This window comes from Vulpes vulpes, chromosome 14 (assembly GCF_048418805.1).
Source record: "Vulpes vulpes isolate BD-2025 chromosome 14, VulVul3, whole genome shotgun sequence".
NCBI lineage: Eukaryota > Metazoa > Chordata > Mammalia > Carnivora > Canidae > Vulpes > Vulpes vulpes.
This window is the reverse complement of record NC_132793.1, coordinates 133,030,117-133,049,160: the sequence shown is the minus strand read 5'-3', so window position 1 is coordinate 133,049,160 and position 19,044 is coordinate 133,030,117. Positions and strand designations below refer to the sequence as shown.

At 48.6% G+C, this 19,044-nt stretch overlaps 1 protein-coding gene across 18 annotated transcripts in view; it reads left to right on the top strand.

The window, feature by feature from the left end:
- Positions 1-14,532: 14,532 nt before the first annotated feature.
- The window catches only part of ZCCHC4 (zinc finger CCHC-type containing 4), a 50,887-nt gene continuing 46,375 nt past the window's right edge, over positions 14,533-19,044 (top strand). For 14 of the 18 annotated variants that reach the window (XR_011997225.1, XR_011997221.1, XR_011997219.1 and 11 more), the window contains exons 1-3: positions 14,533-14,667; positions 16,224-16,342; positions 17,100-17,182. Coding sequence is in view for 11 of the 18 variants with exons in the window: in XM_072737970.1 (XP_072594071.1) it covers positions 14,535-14,667; positions 16,224-16,342; positions 17,100-17,182 (335 nt within the window). In the remaining 7 variants the exon portion in view is untranslated. Of the gene's footprint in view, positions 14,672-16,043; positions 16,343-17,099; positions 17,183-19,044 lie in introns of those variants that run through there. The other 4 variants (XM_072737972.1, XM_072737974.1, XR_011997226.1 and 1 more) reach the window with 4 other exon arrangements.

Below are 19,044 nucleotides of genomic sequence, written 5' to 3'. Positions count from 1 at the left end.
GCCTCTGTCGTGGTTACTGGTGCCGGCCAGTCATAGACGTGGCTCCCGGGCCTGGCGAGGAAACTTCACAAGCAGTGGTCGTGATTGACCACTTTTCTCTTCCTGTTTGGACATAAGCAAAGAGTTTGCAAGGTGGAAAAGCCAGGACATGTCGGCCAGTGCTTGCGGGACTACCCGGAGAGCCCGCTGCCTGAGCTGAACTGTGACATGAGCAAGAAGTAAATCCCACCCGCGCCTGGGATTTATATGTGACTGTACCGCAGTCTGCCCTACCCTGGGCATTATAATATAAATAGAAACATAAAATCATTTAAAAATAATCAGTCGTATAGGAGGCACGATGGTAGCAGCAGCGGGTGTTTTTTAGTCTCCCCGAGCCCCCAGGTGCTATCCTATAGCACGAGAAAAAACCGCAGTGACACCATCTATGCTAAAACTCGGTGGTAAGAGTAACCCTGTAAATCCCAGAAGCTAAGCAGTGGGGGCTAAAACCATCGATAGCAGAACAGCAGCTTTGGAGGAGCAAACAAGCAAAGCTGGGAGACCCGTGGAGTGGCACCCTCGGCGGGGGGCCCCCAAACCACAGTTGAAGTGGACGGGACTGTTGAGCATTCAGGGGCAGCTAGGAAGGGAGCCCGCAGGAGGGTCCCAGGGTGCGAGGGCAGCCCAGAAGCACCCTGGAGAGCACGGGGCCTGCCCAGAGGGAGACGATTGGGTGTGGGGACCAGGCTGACAAGGAAAGGCCTCAAGACCATGTTGAAGGAAAAATGCTGCCCAAGTATGTGCCTGTCTCGTTTGTGTAAATACAGAGCCGCACCTTGTGTTGTGTGCAGCCTTCCGAGTCCCGGCGGGGCCAGGCTACCAGGCTACGGCAGCAGACCTACGGGCACCGAGCAGCCCACTTGAAGTGTAAGGTTCAGTTCTTGCTGATCTGGAGCAAATACAGACTGTCCACATTTGTTAGAATCTGAGTGGTGATCCAGGTGTTTTCTTCTAATATTATTCTGTTACTTCCTGTATGTTTCAATTATTTCATTTTTCTAAAGAAGCGTTTACACGGGAGCATATTTATGTGAGTGCTGTGTGCCGGCCTTTACCCGCGTGCAGCGGCCACTACCACAGCGTACCACGGACTGGGAGGTTTAGCCGAGCCAGCGGGAGTTTATTTTCCCACAGTTCTGGAGGCTGGGAGGCCAGGATAAAAAGGTGCTGGCAGGATCGGTTTCCGGGAGGCATGCCTCTGGTTTACAGAAAGTCACCTCTCTGTCCTCGCAGGCCTTTTCCCTGTGCCCTCCCCCTGGGTGTTTCTTCTTCTTAGGACGACAGCCCAGTGGGATTAGGGCCCCACCCGCATGGCCTCCTGTAACCTTAATTACCTCTTGAAAGGCTGTCTCCAAATATAGTCACGTTTGGGGGTTCAGACTTCTGAATACGAATTTGGGAGAGGACACAATCCTGTACATAACACCACCTAAGGTAAAAAAAAAAAAAAAAAAGAAAGAAAAAGAAAAAGAAAAAAAAAATTTCTAAGCGCTTGCATTTGTTTTTCTTAACGTGCCTGGGATCGGCCTCCACCTCACTCCAGCCGCCTTCTTAGTCACACACCTGATAGAAGACTAAGATCATGGGGGGCGGGGAGGCCCAGTGGGTTACGTGTCTGCCTTCAGCTCAGGTCATGATCCATGGGTCCTGGGACTGAGTCCCGAGTCCCGCATCGGGCCCCCTGCTCAGCGCGGAACCCCTCCCTCTGCCTCTACCCCCCACCCCCGCTTGTGCTCTCGCTCGCTCTCAAATAAACTCAAAAAAAAAAAAAAAAGACTAAGATGATCATAAATACCTTCTGAAAGGCTTTCTTAGTAACGTAGAGAACTTCTCAACTTTTATAATAACTTCTAATAATAATTATTTTGACTACTGAGATAAAGTTCTTGCTTACTGCCAGACTCTGGGCTCTGTTCTACAGAGTTGTGGAACCACAACAGCTCATTGCTCAATCGCGGCGGTTACGTGAATTTACTTTGGCTCTTTCTCACTTCCTAAAACCCCAACTCCTGGGTGGATGACAGTGTGCATGATTAGTATAAACCACTCATTGACTTCAACAAACATTTGTTGAGTACGCTGTATGTCGAATTCTCTAAAGGTAGTAGGAATGCGAAAATCCCTCAGCTACATTTTCAACTCTTGGATTCGGCTTCAGGTAATGCTCAAAGGGAGAAGAAAAACCTGAAGACGGTAATAGGGCTAAAATCAAATATTTTCTGGGGAATAATGTTCTAATCTTTGTGTATCTTACACCCACCCTTTTCTACCTTTGCCTCTTAGCCTGTAAGTTCCTTACAAGGGAGAGAAAGTAGATGCTTTGTAGACTGAATGCTTGGCTGCATTTGGCTGGAGCTCTCAACCGATTATTTCTAATAGCAGCATGTTTGCAACGTCTAGTTTTCACTTGGACTGTGGAGGGTGTGGCTTTTGCCCTACAGCCTGATATATTTGTGTTTTGCAAGTGGGGCGGAGATGGTCCCCAAGGATGGCTGTCCTTAGTTCCTCCCACTGTAAACGTGAGCCCCCCATCAGGAAGCGCAGTCTGCCTCTCCTCCTTTTCAGTCTGCACTGGCCTTGCAACTTGCTTCGAACGTCAAAATGGTAGTGAAAGTGAAGCTATGCCAGTTTGGGGGTTTTGCCTCTGCCCCCCCTGGAAGTCACCCCTGTAAGACGTCCAACTCCCCCGAGTCCATTACGCCATGAGGAAGGCCATGCCAGTTATGCCGAGAGACCACATTGAAGGAGAAAGACGACAATGTAGGCGTCTGGGTGGCTCAGTCAGTTGGGCATCTGCCTTGGGTTTGGGTGGTGGTCTCCGGGTCCTGGGGTCGAGCCCCGAGTTGGGTTCCCCGCCCAGGCAGGAGTCTGCTTCTCCCTCTGCCCCTCCCTGCTCCTGCTCTTTCTCTCTCGTTCATGTGTTCTCTTCCTAACCTTTAAAAGAAAGAGAGAATATGGTCATCCTATTTACCACATCATCTCTCTGAAAAATATCAACGTGTCTATATTATATCAACAATATTCAAGTATCTTCAATGATTTGCCAACTACATAATTTTACAGCTAGATTTCCTTGGCTGGGGATAGTCAGATTTTATTCATGTGTTTGTTCCGTCTTCTAACCTAGAACAATTCCTTCCCTCTCCCCATGACAGTAACTGCTGGCACATCCCCCACATCTGAATCTGCTTCCTCTTACTGTTCAGCTTGATCTTCTGTCCCCTGTATTTTCTATAAACTGGAAGTGAGATCTGAAAGCTGGACTAGGTTCAAGTTAAACATTTTTGACAAGAATATTTCGAGGATGATTCTGCATACTTCATACTGCATGTACATCAAGAATTAGATAAAAGATATTTCATTTTTATTGAAGAATTCATCATGGTAGGGGAGGAAGTCCCACAGGAACCAGAGAGCTATGGCAGTAGGAACCCTGCTCACAAATCAAAAATTATTCTTGTCTAGGGACGCCTGGGGGGCTCAGTGGTTGAGCTGCTGCCTTTGGCTCATACCATGACCCCGGGGTCCTGGGATGGAGTCCCACATCGGGCTATCCGCAGGGAGCCTGCTTCTCCCTCTGCCTGTGTCTCTGCCTCTCTCTGTGTGTCTCTCATGAATAAGCAAAATCTTAAAAAAAAAAAAATTCTTGTCTGTGTAGAGGACGGTTCGATCCCCTCCATTTCTTTGAAAATTTAATTTTTGTCCCATCTTTATCAATGACTTTTTCTAAGTGAGCTGTCTTTTTTGATGATGATGCTGATGAATGATGGATGATAAAGATGAGTTGGTTTTAATCAAGCAAATGTACTAATGACATTACCAAAAGAATATTGCCATGAATGATATTAATTAAGCCTAAAATCTCAAGAATGAAATTCATAACTTAGAACAAAGGTGTATTTCACTTCCGTGAGCTTTCATTCTTCGCTGTGAGCTATTTTGCTATTACTCGTGGCATTTGCTTTTCATACGAAGATCCCCAAATATTAAGTGGGCTCATGGATTGAACAGCGAAAGTATATAACAAAAGTGAATTTATCTAAGCAAACTGCATTATTAATCAGCATCATTCTTATTCAGTAAGTTTTAGCCTGTTTCAAAATCCATGTAAAGAGCTCTTTGAGAAAGTAAATCCTTAAGCTTTGACATTTTTTTCCTAACACCAAGTAATGCAATAGACTTGACTTTCCTCATTTCAAAACATGATAAACTTACTTAGGCGCTAATGTCACTTATCTTCAATAACTGGCTCATGCGCCACAGTTCTCCTCTATGAATTTTAAATTGGAATAGACCTGTTTTCAAGCCCTGGTTCTGCCCCTTATTCGCTCTGTGTCCTGGACGGATCTTGCAATCTCCCAAACCAGCTTTCTCTCCGTGTATAAAGCACACAAGCGGATGGTCACCTCAGAGGTTTGTAACAAGGACACGTAAGGTACAATTTGTGAAAAGCCTGGTACAAATTCTGGTAGCTGGGGGCTCCAGCTGGGGGCTCAGCTGGTTAAGCGTCCACCTTCAGCCCGGGTCATGATCCTGGGGTCCTGGGGGCAAGCCCCTTGCCTGAGCCCTGCTCAGTGGGGAGCCTCTCTCCCTCTGCCCCAACCCCTCTCTGTGCTCTTCTGCTCCCTCCCTCTCTTTCTCTGTCAAAATCTTAAAAAAAACAACCACAAATTCTGGTAGTCCTAGGTTGGGTCTCTATCCAAGCACCTGTCTGCGTATGGTGCACATTAATGGCAAATTAATGCCATTTGAGGATTTGGGGCTTTAGATGATGGAATAAGGCCATGTATCCGTGTCTGTGGCTTTGGATTGCTGCAGAGAGACCATGTGTGCAGGGCACATGCCTGGAATACATCGAAAACGTGTTTCCTGGAGCCTGGCAGCAGGTCTGGAACCAAAAGGCCACCCTGACCTCCTCTGCGGTGCGGGTGCGGGTTGACCTGGGCTGGGGAGCGAAAGTCACCCGAGCGCACTGGACACAAGTCGGAGATGAATCCAAACCCCATCCTGGGAAGGGATCTGACATCTCAAAAGTGGTTTGTTAGGAATCCTGACGCCCCCCCAACCCTCCCACCCCAGTCCCCGCCAGCGCAGCGCTCTGGGGCTCCCCGGCTGCCTGTGGGGCCCCCACTGGGCCCTGAGAACTCAAAGCTTGGGATAGCAGAGAGCAGCACGAGCCCCGAGCCCCGTCTGTGCCCCAGATGCGTGCCTTGGGCCTGGGCGGCTCCGTGGGTGCACCTGCCGGGAGGCCGCGCACCTGCGGGCGGTGGGGCTGAGCCGGTCACCGCGATGCGGAGAGGCTGTGCGCTGAACCCTGTGGCTTGGGACGCCTCCTGGAAGCTAGTCCACCCTGCAGGTGCTGGCTTTACATTGCGCCACTTCAGGGTGGTCGGGAACTGCGTTTGAACCAAGGGGCTGGTTTAAAGCAAGGTCGCCCCTGCCCTAGCATAGCTAATTTTCTTTTTTAAAGATTTTATTTATTTATTCCTGAGAGACACACAGAGAGAGGCCGAGACACAGGCAGAGGGAGAAGCAGGCTCCCTGCAGGGAGCCCGATGGGGGACTCGATCCCGCGACCCCGGGGTCACGCCCTGGGCCGGAGGCAGACGCTCTGCCGCTGAGCCCCCCAGGCGTCCCCTTAGCATAGTTTCTAACTTGCCATCCGTGCTGTGCCTCAGGACTTGCAGCTGCACAAGAGCCGGAATCTAGCTAGAATGCTGCTCATTTTTCTGGATAGGATCCCCCTTAATGCTTCGAGGGCAACCATGGTTATCTTTAAGTTTCCACCGTCTGCGGCTCCGAGAGGGGGAAGTTACCACGCTGCTGGCGCAGCAATCTGGCATGAGCTGCAGAAGAATGCAGTAAAAAGAAGAGGCCTGGACTCCGGCTTGAACAGGTTGAAAAGTAGCAGAATGTGTTGCTCCCAAATACGGCACTTGGGCCCGAGGAGGATTCTGAGCCGAAGCGGGTAGAAGGAGAGCCCTCTGCCTTCCCCTATAACTGCCTAAAGGCAGGACAGAGTTTGTCAAGATGCCACCCCCCCCCCCCCCCCGCCACCTGCGACAGTTCTAGACTCTACCATCAGTCTCCCCATATCCTTGCCTTCCCACGGCCTGGTGCCCCTGGAAGCTCAAAGTCCTTTGCCTTTATCTGGCCGCGTCTCTAAAAATACACTGTTCTCTTGTTAGGATGCCTCTAAACCTGGGCACTAACCAGCCCGTGGCACCTGCTCATGAACTTGCTGCTTGTTCTTTTCTCTTGTTAATCTGCCTCTTGTTAGTCTAATTTACGGACTGAGGGCCAAGGCCGGAGAACCCAAGGTGGGTAGAAGAAAAAGGGCTTTTTCTCCTTCCCTGCCAAGGTCAACTAGATTCTTTCTAGTGGAGCTTCTAGTCATCACCTGGGCAGGTGTTCGAGTTTCCCCTGTGTGGATGCCCGTGTTTACCTATTTATAAAGTCCTCGCTTTGCCTTGCGCTGAGCGTTTTCCACGCTGGACCCCTCCCAGTTGCCCATCGGGATCTGCTTCCCGTGTTTCTCCTCCTGCTTATGCCCGGGTGGCAGGTGCACGGACGCCACCGACAGGCACCTCCACATGTCACCTCTGGCTTTGCCAATAGGAGCCCCTGACGGATGAGCGCTCCGAGGCCCAAGGGAAGAGAGCGAGGCTGGAGAATTCATCCCCCGGCTCCTGCCCTGTGGGCTTGGGATGGTGACTGAGGCCCTGTGCCCTGCAGGGCCGGCCCTGCCCTGTCTCCCCTTGGCCCGTAGGCCTAGGAGTGGGAACGGCTCCCTGCTGTTCATAGGCCCCAGAGAAGGCACAGTCCCTGGGGAGCCGGATGGAACTCTGCCCCCAAGCTGGTGGACAGTCCCCTATAACACTGCCCTCAACGTTCCCACTCGGGCGTGCACCTGTTCCTGCCAGGACCCTGACTGTCCCGCACTGATCTCACCCCGTCCTTCCTGCCAAGCCGGACCATGGATATGATCCCGTAGTACACCTGAGAAAGGCCCGGAGATATTAAACAGCTTGCCTCAACTTACACCACTCATTTTCCTTGTTTTGTTTTTTAAAGATTTTATTTATTTATTCCTGAGACACACACACACACACACACACACACACACAGAGAGAGAGAGAGAGAGAGAGAGAGAGAGAGAGGCAGAGATAGGCAGAGGGAGAAGCAGGCTCCCTGCAGGGGGGTCAGATGCGGGACTCGATCCCGGGACCCCGGGGATCAGGCCCTGAGCCGAAGGCAGATGCTCAACCACTGAGCCCCAGGCGTCCCTCCAAAGGAATTTTTATTTTATTTTTTTTTTAATTTTATTTATTTATGATAGTCATACAGAGAGAAAGAGAGAGAGGCAGAGACACAGGCAGAGAGAGAAGCAGGCTCCATGCGCCGGGAGCCTGATGTGGGATTCGATCCCGGGTCTCCAGGATCGCGCCCTGGGCCAAAGGCAGGCGCCAAACCACTGCGCCACCCAGGGATCCCCAAAGGAATTTTTATATGTTAAAGCAGACTTCAGGCTCCTGGGGGTCGGCCTAAGAGCGCCCGTTGCCCTCAGCAACGTAGGATCATGCAGGCAGTTGAGGCCCTAGAGGAAGGTCCCTCCGCCTGTTTCAAGGACTTGCAGTGGGCTGTAGGCAGTAAGGAAATTTAATAATTTTTCTTCTGTCTTTGTTCCCCACATCAGGAAAGGCTTTGTGACTCGATCGTCCTGCCCACCCCACACCAGCCTGGACAACGTTGCATTACCTCTGTGGTCCCACCCTTTACCTTTTGTCCTCTTTCCGTAAAAAAGGCTTTGTAGACCCCCTTGACTGTCTTAAAATGAAATTCATAGATAATATAATCTACCTAAAGACCTGGTTTTAAATAAAATATGTAACATGTCTTTTCTTTTTTCTTTTTTTTAAAGTAGGCTCCAAGCCCAGGGCAGAGCCCAACGTGGGGCTTGAACTCACAATCTTGAGATCAAGACCCGAGCTGAGGTCAAGAGTCAGACGCCTGGCCGACTAAGCTACCCAGCTCCCCTGTAAAATATTTTAAAATAAGAGGACAGTCGCTTAAAATAAAACGTGCTCCGGGATCCCTGGGTGGCGCAGCGGTTTGGCGCCTGCCTTTGGCCCAGGGTGCGATCCTGGAGACCCGGGATCGAATCCCACATCGGGCTCCCGGTGCATGGAGCCTGCTTCTCCCTCTGCCTGTGTCTCTGCCTCTCTCTCTCTCTCTGTGACTATCATAAATAAATAAAAATTAAAAAAACAATAAAACGTGCTTCGTATGTAAACACTTAGCATGACCTCATTGTTATAACAAAGTAGTGAGATGCACATACTTTCTTATAATGAGTTATGCTTGGATTTAAGAGAAGTAACACAAAATTGAATTTTTTATTTATGCAGGAGATTTCATAATCGGAGCTAAATTAGGAGAGTCCTGTGGGGTCACTACTAAAGTGGATTCCTTTTTGTTTTTGTTTTTGTTTTTGTTGCTCAAAAATATTCACTCTACACCTCCACCTCCAGGGGAGAATACTTTCATTTTTCCATTTTTCCACCCGCTGACTTTTGGGATTGCCAACGTGGCCTGCTTTGGCCAAGAGGAATAATGGCAGGCGACTGACCTGAGGCTTGAAACATGCTGCGCAGCGGGAATCGCCCTCTGGTACCCCCACCATTATCACGAGGAGAGTTTCTCCCCAGGGTGAGATGCCTGGAGCAGACCTGAGCCCAACCCAAGTGTGGAGCCCCGCCCAGCTGACCCAAGTTTGCGGCAGAACCGCCCAGCTGAGCCCAGCCAGGACCAGCCAACCTCCCGCTGACCCAAGATGCATGGGGGCGAATGACTGCTGCTTTAAGCCTCTTCCTTTTGGACTGGCGTGTTACCCAGAACTTGCTGACCAATACAGTGTGGTGACTGCAAAAGCTATAAAGGCAGATACAGAGGGGCTGTTTGGGGGACTCGAACGACACGAGCCATGTTGCTATCACTCATGCGAGTTTTCCACAATGGGGCATGCTTCTTTTTTTCTTTCTGGGCAAAGCAAAGTATAATTTCCCCCTTGATACACAGCAGTTGCATTCCCAGGGTATTCAGATATTTTAAAATTATAGAAAATTATTTTGTGTTTGTGTAAATCAAAGTTGGATTCTAGGTTCAAATGAGTAGGAAGAGGTTATTCACCTCCCAAAATGTCTTTCCAGATTTTCACTGCACGGGACTGTGCCAACTGTTACAGATCATTCGGCCCCTAACCCCTACCCTTCAAATTCCCTCCAAACCCAGTGACAACCAAAAACACCCCCACCTGTTTCCAGAATGCTCCCTGGGAGGTGGCATGGTTCTTGTTGGAATCACTAGATGAAGTGACTCAGTGGTCCCTTCTGGGTCTGATTCTAATTGTCACTTGCCCAGTAAATATGTATTAAGTGTCTGCCCTGTGTTAGTAACGGGGATGCAATAATAATGCACAACCGTTGCTGTCCAAGGGGTTACAGTGTAGAGGGAAACAGCAGCCAGCAATTAGGCAGTTTTGGTGTGGAGTGATGATGCAAACCACTCAGGCACATTCGGGCTGCTGCAGGGGCATCTCAGGGGGGCATCTGACCCGATGTTGGGGGCTTGGTCTCTCCCGGAGGAAGTGATGTCTAAGCCACTCTGAGGGAGGACTAGGTGTTCACTGGGTAAACGGGTAAGAGGGGGCCAGAGGGGGGCAGGCAGGAGGCTCCATCCCAGAAGCTGAGCCTGCGGGACCCTGAGCGCTGGGCTCCCAGAGATCTTAGTTCAAACCCTGTCTCAGCTCTAATCCTGAGCCACTAGAATAACTGAGCTTCTTAAATTGCTCATTACATTCCAGGCATTTTGGGGAGTGCTCTTCATGGATTCTTTCTTCTATTTGTAATTTCTTATAGAGATTTATTTATTTTAAAGAGAGAGAGAGGGGGGAAGGGGCAGAGGGAGAGGAAGAGAGAGAATCTCAAGCAGACTCCCTGCTGAGCGCAGATATCCCCCCCCCCCACCGTCCCCCAGCCCCTGCCACACGGAGCTGGATCCTGTAACCCTGGGATCATGACCTGAGCCAAAATCAAAAGTCAGATGCTTAACCGACTGAGCCATCCAGGTGCTGCCTGGGTTCTTCCTTTTAATCCTCCCAACGGTCTTTATAACCATCCCTCTGCTACAGAAAGAGAAACTGAGGCACAGAAAGGTTAAGGTAGCCTGACCTAAGGAGCGGGAGCCAGATTGGAACCCAGACAGCGCGACTCCAGGGCCAACGATCCTTGCTCACTCCTACATGCATAACCTCAGACCCTGTTCCCTCATGTGCAAAATGAGTCTGACAACAGCTCCTGGGAATTGATAGATGGGTGAAATGTTTACAGATTTAGGGCACTGGACACATGGGTGGCATTTTTTTTTCCAGTCATTTATCCAAGTTCAATCTTTTCCTTTTTAAGGGAGAAGCATCATAATCTGGAGAGTATATTAGTGTATTTAATTTTAGTTGCAGATCACATTTTTGAAACCCAAAGTGCCATTTTTTAAAAAGCCTATGCTAAGGTTACGTTGGATTGCAAAAAAAGGAAAAAAAAACACAAAATGCAAGTTGCCTAAGTAGATGGGGGTTTATTCTCACATTAAAAGAAGTGCAGTTAGACCGGTTCCTCCTACCGTTTCGCCTTCTGCCTCATGCTTACCGCAAGGTTCAAGAGGGCTGCTGAAGCTCCGCTCATCACACCTGCATTCCACCGGAAGGGGGGACACAGAGCAAAGAATAAGACAAATCTCCCAGTGGAGTCAGTTCCTTTAAGGATCTTCTCTGAAGCCCCACAGAGGGCTTGTGCTTAGTCTGGGATTGGGATTGAGTGATGGTGGGGTACAGGAGGCCCCCCGCCCCCTGGAATGCAGGTAAGGCCGACAGGCCGGTCACACACCAGAGCTGCATCAGGCTGAGGATCGACTCCGACCGCGACTTCTCTGCCTTGGCTCGGCCCCTGCCCTTTCCTGCTCCTCTCACTTCTGCATGTTTTTCCATCCAAAGACCACTCGCAAAAGCACCTGCACCCCAGGCTGTGTGTGCAGGAACCCCATGTTCTTTTTTAAAAATATTTTATTTATTTATTCATGAGAGACACACAGAGAGAGAGAGAGAGAGAGAGAGAGAGAGAGAGGCAGAGACACAGACAGAGGGAGAAGCAGGCTCCCTGCAGGGAGCCTGACGTGGGACTTGATCCCAGGACTCCCGGTACTGGCTTTGGGGCGGCAAGGAAGACAGGTCCCAGGACGGGGTGGGGTGGCGGAAGAAAGAGGGGAGGAGGACGGTGGGCACGAGGACAGGGCCTGTGGCAAGGAGAAGGTAGAGCAGGGCTGGCGGGTCTTGCCTGGCAAAGGGTTTCAACACCTATTAGCCCACGGAGAGACCCGTCCCCTATTAGGGCCGCAGCCGTAGAGCCATAGAGCCGGCAATCTTGGCTGGAGTTTATAGAACCAACCCCAATTCGCACTGGCTCAAGGAGACAAAGGAATTTCTGATCCATAGGAATGAAAACTTCAGGTATGGCTGGATCCAGGTGCTCATATGCTGTCCTCACACATTCCTGTTTCCTAGTTCTGCTTTCCTTTTTTTTTTTTTTTTTTAAAGATTTTATTTATTTATTCATGAGAGACACACAGAGAGAGAGAGGCAGAGACACAGGCAGAGGGAGAGGCAGGCTCCATGCAGGGAGCCCGACGTGGAACTCGATCCCGGGTCTCCAGGATCAGGCCCTGGGCTGAAGGCAGCGCTCAACTGCTGAGCCACCCGGGCTGCCCCTCTGCTTTCCTTTAATTGCCTTTTCTTCTTCTTTTTTTATTGCCAAGGCAGGTGCTCCTTTAGCGGTGGGAAACCGCGACACCCACAACCACCACAAATGCCAACAGCCACGTGGTTGCTGCAGCGAAGGTGCTTCGGGCCGGATCCTGCTCCCGGCTCCACTTCTTCACCCCCCGCCCCAAGCCCTTTGCCGTGTTCAGAATGCTTGGCCCCCTGACTTGCCCGAGCCGAAAGCACACGGTGGAAGGGACAGCGGGGCCCCGAGCCCGGGCCTCCAGGCACCTCCAGACGCCTGTCCCTTTCTTCTGATTCCTGCGCTCCTGCCATTCCCATGAGGAAGGCGCGTCCAGGCGGGTGCACCGGTTCCAGGAGGAGGATGAGAGACACGTGGGGCTGAGCCGGATGACCCTGCCAAGGGGACCCCGGACAAGCCAGTCCCCCAGGCCTGCCAGGATGGGAGGGCCCAGCCCGTGTGCCACCTGAAAGAGCAGCATGACAGGTGCCACTACGATGACAACATCTGCCTCTGCGGTCTCTTCCCCGCGCCCCGACGTCCGCGCAAACCCAAGCCGGTCCCTCTGGCCCTGTGGACGCTCCCACCACATGGGCTTAAAGTGGAGAGGGTTGGCCTCCCAAGGAAACGGGGTCTGGTGCAAGGGCAGGCTGCTCAGGCCTCACAGCGACATGCTCCTCGGGCTCCCAGCCTGTCTCCGCAGTAGGTCTGGAGGCCGGGGTGCTTGTACCCCACTACCAAAGCAGGGGGCAAGCCCTCCTGGTCCCTGTGGGAAGCTCCATGATTTGTCCACATCCTCGGGGAAGGGGGTCACCGAATCAGGCCCGTCTTAGTGGCATCAGAGATTCCCCTCTGCGGGATGGAGAGGCCTGGGCCCGGCTCTGGCGCAGGCCTCGGGGACGTGCGTCCAGCTCTGCCGCTGGTTTCCCTTGAGCATCCTGCTATGTCCCCCGACGTCCCTCCGCCCAAGGATTTTCCTGTGCAGACACACAATAAAAAGAAACATTCTCAGTTTCTGGTTATGAGCTCCTATCTGGGCCCCTCTCAGCAAATATTCAACACGCATGACTTTTACTGTGTCTTATCTGAATATTGGGGGAGTGGTTTGTTTTTTTTCTTCCCCAAATTATCTCTCAGAAAAGAGGGAACCGCCTTATTTCTGGAACCTTCAAATCCTCTCCCACTAAGGAGCACTCTCTCATTTGCCTTATCTGGGTCAACCGTCGTCGTACCTTTACTGTTTGCGATTGAGTTCATGAAATCACACCACCGAAAACAGGCACCGAACCTGCATTTTGTGGTTCTCTCTTCAATAACTGATTAGTCTGTGGGCTGCCCTGTAGGAGCAGGCCAAACCAGTATGGATTTGCGGCCCTCACAGGTAACCTTTCTAGTTTTGGGCGTTTGTGGGATCATTCCTGGAACACAGCAGCATGATTGGTTCCCAGATGTTTGTTCACCTGCCCTCTTGCAGCCCTGCCGAGCTCAGTTTCGGCGGGAACTATTTTTGCAGATTCCTTGGCATTTTCTACGTAGACAATCATGTCATATGCAAAGGGGGGGGGCAGTTGTATTTTTTTTTTTTCTCTCTGTGTCTCTGATGCATAAATGTCGATAGATCTGTGACTCTATCGTGCAATTGGAAGCGCTGCCCAAGTGGTAGAAGAGGACAGTGTGACTCTGACTTTGGGAAAAGAAGAGCATGTTTTTTCTCAAATGCGGTTGCTGCAGGTGTTTCTATGGTCAGGGGCCGGTGGTGGTGACGCTGCCCCTTTGGCCTTAAAACCCCACCGAATCTCTGCTCCCAAGAGTCATCTCATCTGGCTGTATTCTTACGAGAGGAGACGGGGAAGCTGAAGAAAAGGCTCCAGTAAAGAAATCTATACAACATACTCCAGCCAAAAATGCACAAAAATCAAACCCGGAATGGAAAAGACTCAAAACCATCAACACCAAGGTCAAAAGGTCAAGAATCTTTCAAAAAAAAAAAAAAAAAAAAACAGGAAAAGACTCCCAAAGCACCGAATGGCCCTAGTTCTGTAGAAGACATTAAAGCAAAAATGCAAGCAAGTATAGAAAAAGGTGGTTCTCTTCCCAAAGTGGAAGCCAAGGTCATCAATTATGTGAAGAATTGCTTCTGGATGACTCCCCAAGAGGCTATTCAAGATCTATGTCTCTCTCTCTCTTTTTTTTTAAGGGAAAATATTAATTTTATCAGAATTTGAACAAATGTCGCACAAAGAAAACATGTCAACAAAATCATATGGTGGCACAACAAACAAACAAAAAAGCAACCAAAGATCTGAAAAAAAGAAATACAAGGCGGAAAACCGTTAAGTATCTCACGATCCAGTGTAGAAACAAGAAATCTCAGCTTAAACACCAAACGAGCACAACCATAAAAGAAAGTGCTGCTGCGTCGGAGCGGCTGAGGGTAGCGCAGAGACGAGGTGAGCCCATTGCACAGGTCCGGTAAGTCGCCCGCGCGCCGCCGACGCCCTGAGCTCCTCGGCTGGGGCCGCGGGGCGGGGCGCTGGCCGACGGCGGCGGCCTCCGCTCCTCCTGGGCGCTAGGGGGCGCTGTGCGTGCCGGGCGGCGCGGCGGCGCTCTGTCTCGGCCTCCTGGGCTTGCGCTGGAGGCTTTCGGGACGGTGGCGGGAAGATGGCGGCGCCCAGGGCCGGGCTGGGAGCGGGAGCGGGGGCGGCGGCGGGGGTCCCGGGCCGGCAGGGGAGCTCGGGGGTGGAGGTGGTGTTTCCCTCCGAGCCCGCCCCGCCCGCCCCGCTGTGCCCCCACGGTGGGTGCGCGTCTGGGCGTCTCGGGGCTGGCGGCTGTTTAGCTTCCTCCGCCCCACGGCGTGGGGGGGCGGGCTCGCGGGTCCCTTAGGCGGCGGCCCGCGGGGGGCAGGGGGCAGGGGGCAGGCGGGGGGGGCAGGCCGGGGGCGGGGGGCGGGGGGGAGGGGCAGGCCGGGGGCCGCCGGCGTCTTTTCACCCTAAAACCTGAGGGACGAGGGTGGCGCCCCCGGTGTGGGGGAGGCGGCCCCAACCCCGAAAGCTCAGGTTTTCCCCAGAAAGGCGGCCCGGGGCGCCCGCGACGGCCTTGCCGTCTGCGCACAACAGTTTCTCTCTCTCTCTCTCTTTTTTTAAGATTTTATTTATTTATTCATTAAATAAATAGACCAGTTTTCTTTTCTTTTTTTTTAAAGGTTTTTTTTTTTTTAAGATTTTATTTATTTCATGAGACACCAGTTTTTTTTTTTAAAGATGCTTTTTTTAAAAAGATTTCATGAGGGACCACTTTTTAAAAGATTTTTAAAAAGATTTTATTTATTCGTGAGAGACCATTTTCCCTTTTTTTTAAACGGTTATTTTTAAGATTTTATTTGTTTATTCATGAGAGACCAGTTTTTTTTAAAGATTCGTTTTTTTAATTTGTTCATTCGTGAGAGACCAGGTTTTTAAGATTCGTTTTTTTTTTTAAGATTTTATTTCATGAGACACCAGTTTTCTTTTTTTTTTTAAAGATTCTTTTTTTTAAAAGATTTATTTATTCATGAGAGACCACTTTTTAAAAGATTTTTAAAAAGATTTTATTTATTTATTCATGAGAGACCATTTTCCCTTTTTTAAAGGTTATTTTTTAAGATTTTGTTTGTTCATGAGAGACCAGTTTCTTTTAAAGATTTTTTTTTTAAATTTATTTATTAGTGAGAGACCAGTTTTCTTTTTTTTTTAGATTCTTGTTTTTAAGATTTTATTTATTTCATGAGAGACCAGTTTTCTTTTTTTTTAAGATTCTTTTAATACTTTATTTATTCATGAGAGACCACTTTTAAAGATTTTTAAAAAGATTTTATTTATTTATTCATGAGAGACCAGTTTCCCTTTTTTTTTTTTTTGAAGATTCTTTTTTTAAGATTTTATTTCATGAGAGACCAGTTTTTTATTTTTTTTAAGATTCTTTTAATATTTTATTTATTCATGAGACACAAACACAGAGAGAGAGAGAGAGGCAGAGACACAGGCAGAGGGAGAAGCAGGCCCCATGCAGGGAGCCCCACACGGGACTCGATCCCGGGTCTCCAGGATCACGCCCTGGGCTGAAGGCGGGTGCACAACCGCTGGGCCACCCGGGCTGCCCGAGACCAGTTTCCAAGAGTAATGTCTTGGGTGATCAGTGCCTAAATGGGACAGGAAAGAAAAAAAAGTATTTAAACAGAGTGATGGGTTTAATCATGACAAGTTGTGCATAACACCAAATCAAGTTTTCTGTAAAAGCGTCGAAAACTAGGAACCTGATGTACACGACCGCTGTTTGACATGCTTTTTTTCCCCCCTCCTATTCCAAAACTAGGGCCCACGCTTCTGTTTGTAAAGGTGAACCAAGGGAAAGAAGAAACGCGGAGATTCTATGCCTGCTCAGCCTGCAGAGATAGAAAAGACTGTAATTTCTTTCAGTGGGAAGACGAAAAGGTATCTCAGCTTCGTGGACGTGCATTTCCCAATTTTTTGATGTACGTGACAATTTGCGAATGCCCAAACCGGTAAAAACACACGCAGCCTGAGCATTAAACGAGGCGAATGTCTTCAGACAGATGAAGACCCGCTGGGGTTTGTGTTCGAAAGACTGGAGTTGATACACCTCTGAGTACTGATGTGAACAGCTGTCTCAAAGACCATTCCCTTTAGGGACACTGAGGTGTCAGTACTGGGTGGCCAGTCCTTTATTGGCAAATACAGATTTATCCCTAAACAGTTTAGGTTGTGATCAGTCCAGGCAGTGTCGTAGAAAAAAAAAAACTTTTTTTTTTTTAAATGTGTATTGAGCATCCTTTATGGAGCTACCATATAATCGATGAAGGTGCTTAGAGATACAGTTATGAGCTTGGTATCCTCGCCAGGTAAAGTTTCAGAAGGTTCTGTCTACAAAAATTTCAGCTTAGTTAGGCTTGTTGGGACACAGTCGTGTGTATGACTCTTCTGCACACCTGTTAAAATCACCGTGTGTGGGATAATCCCTCAGTGCTTTAGGGTGTTAGGTACGGCATCCTACTGCTCTAGAACTGGCTGGCAGCTTAGTGTGTTTTGTTTTTGTTTTTCCCTGAAACAGATAGACGCCCCGTTTACAACATTAAGCTGCGGTAATTGGCTTTTTAATGTCAGGGTGTGATACCACTGGGACCGTCGTAAGGTTGGTGGTCTATTAAATGGCATTCTTATTCCTTTCCAGTTGTCAGGAGCTAGACTTGCTGCCCGAGAAGCTCATAACCGAAAATGTCAGCCTCCTCTCTCCCGAACGCAGTGTGCAGAAAGGTGCTGATGTGGTGTCATTTTTATGTATTATTTTTGTTTTGTTTTTCTGTATGCCTTTGCATTTACCTTTTTTTTTATTATTATGGTAAAATATATATTGCATAAAATTTGCCGTTTTAGTAATTTTAGGTATACAGTTCAGTGGTGTTAATTATATGCACAGTGTTGTGCAGTTTTCACAATTACACTTCTCCAAAACCTTTTCATCACCCCAAACAGAAACTCTGATACTGTTAAGCAGGGACTCGCCATTCCAATTCCTCCCAAACCCTGAAAAGCTCTATATATTCTGTCTCTATGGTTTCGATTACTCTAGCTGCCTCATATAAGTAGAATTTTATATTTATCCTTTTATGCCTGGATTATTTTATTTAGTGTGTTTTTAGAATTCATCAGTGTTACATAGTACGTATCAGAACCCTGTCTTTTTAATGGCTGAATAATGTTCCACGATACGCGCACATACCACATTTTGTTGACCTGTTCATCCATCCATCAGTGAACACGTGGGTTGTTTTCACCTTTCAGCTCATGAATAATGCGGTGAGCATTGGAATACAACTATCTGTTGGAGTTCTGTTTTCAGTTCTTTTGCATATGTATCTACAAGTGGAATTATTGTATTATATAGTAATTCTGTGTGTAGTTTTTTTAAAAAATATTTTATTTATTTATTCATGAGAGACACAGAGAGAGGCAGAGACACAGGCAGAGGGAGAACCAAGCTCCCTGTGGGGAGCCAGATGTGGGACTGGATCCGGGATCCCAGGATCACACCCTGAGCCAAAGGCACACACTCAACCACTGAGCCACCCCGGTGCCCCTCTGTAGTTTTTCTGGGAACCACCAAACTCTTTTCCACAGTGGCTGCGCTGTTTTACATTTCCACCACCAATGTACAAGGGTTCCACTTTCTCCATATCCTTATCAACACTTACTATTTTCTTTTTTCTGAAATTATCTTAATAGTTGTGAAGTGATGTGTCATTGTGGTGTTGAATTTTGGTCCCCTAATGAGTATTATCTTTTCATGTGCGTATTGGCTATTTATGTATCTTTGGAGAAATGTCTGTTCAAGACCTTTGTTCATTTTTAATAGGATTGTAATTTTTGTTGTTGAGTTGCTGGAGTTCTTCATATGTTAAGGGATCTTACGTTCTTAACAGATAGACAGTTTGTATAAACTTTCTCCTACTCTGTAGATTGCCTTTTCACTTTCTTGATGATGTCCTTTGATACACAAGAGTTTTTATTTTTTTTATTTTTTAATTTTTTAAAGATTTTATTTATTTATTCATAGAGACAGAGAGAGAGGTAGAGACACAGGCAGAGGGAGAAGCAGGCATCATACCGAGAGCCCGATGCGGGACTCCATCCAGGGTCTCCAGGATCACGCCCTGGGCTGTAGGCGGTGCTAAACCGCTGCGCCACCGGGGTTGCCCCACAAGAGTTTTTAAATTTGATGGAGTCCAGCTTTTAAATTTTTGCTTTTGTTTTCTTTGCTTTGGATGATATAGCTAGGAATTCATTGTCATATCCACTATTATGGGGATTTACCATATTTCTTTTCTGAAATACTAAGAGAACTAAAACATTTTTTGAAAGCTGTGAACATATCTTTTTGAGAGTCTGCATTGTTGAAATATGTTTTATTGGGTGACTGGGAATTGAATCCTAGATTTAATTTTTTGGAGACTTGTGAAAAGCCACCTCCTCCTGTGTCATAGGGCCTTGTTCGTATGTCCTGGTAGAAGCCCTTTAAGAAGCCCCTCGTCTGGGATGCTGGTGACAAATAGGTTTTTACTCTAAAGTCAACTCCTTTGGTTACCTGGACTGCTGTGTTTGAAGGATTCTGGGATCTT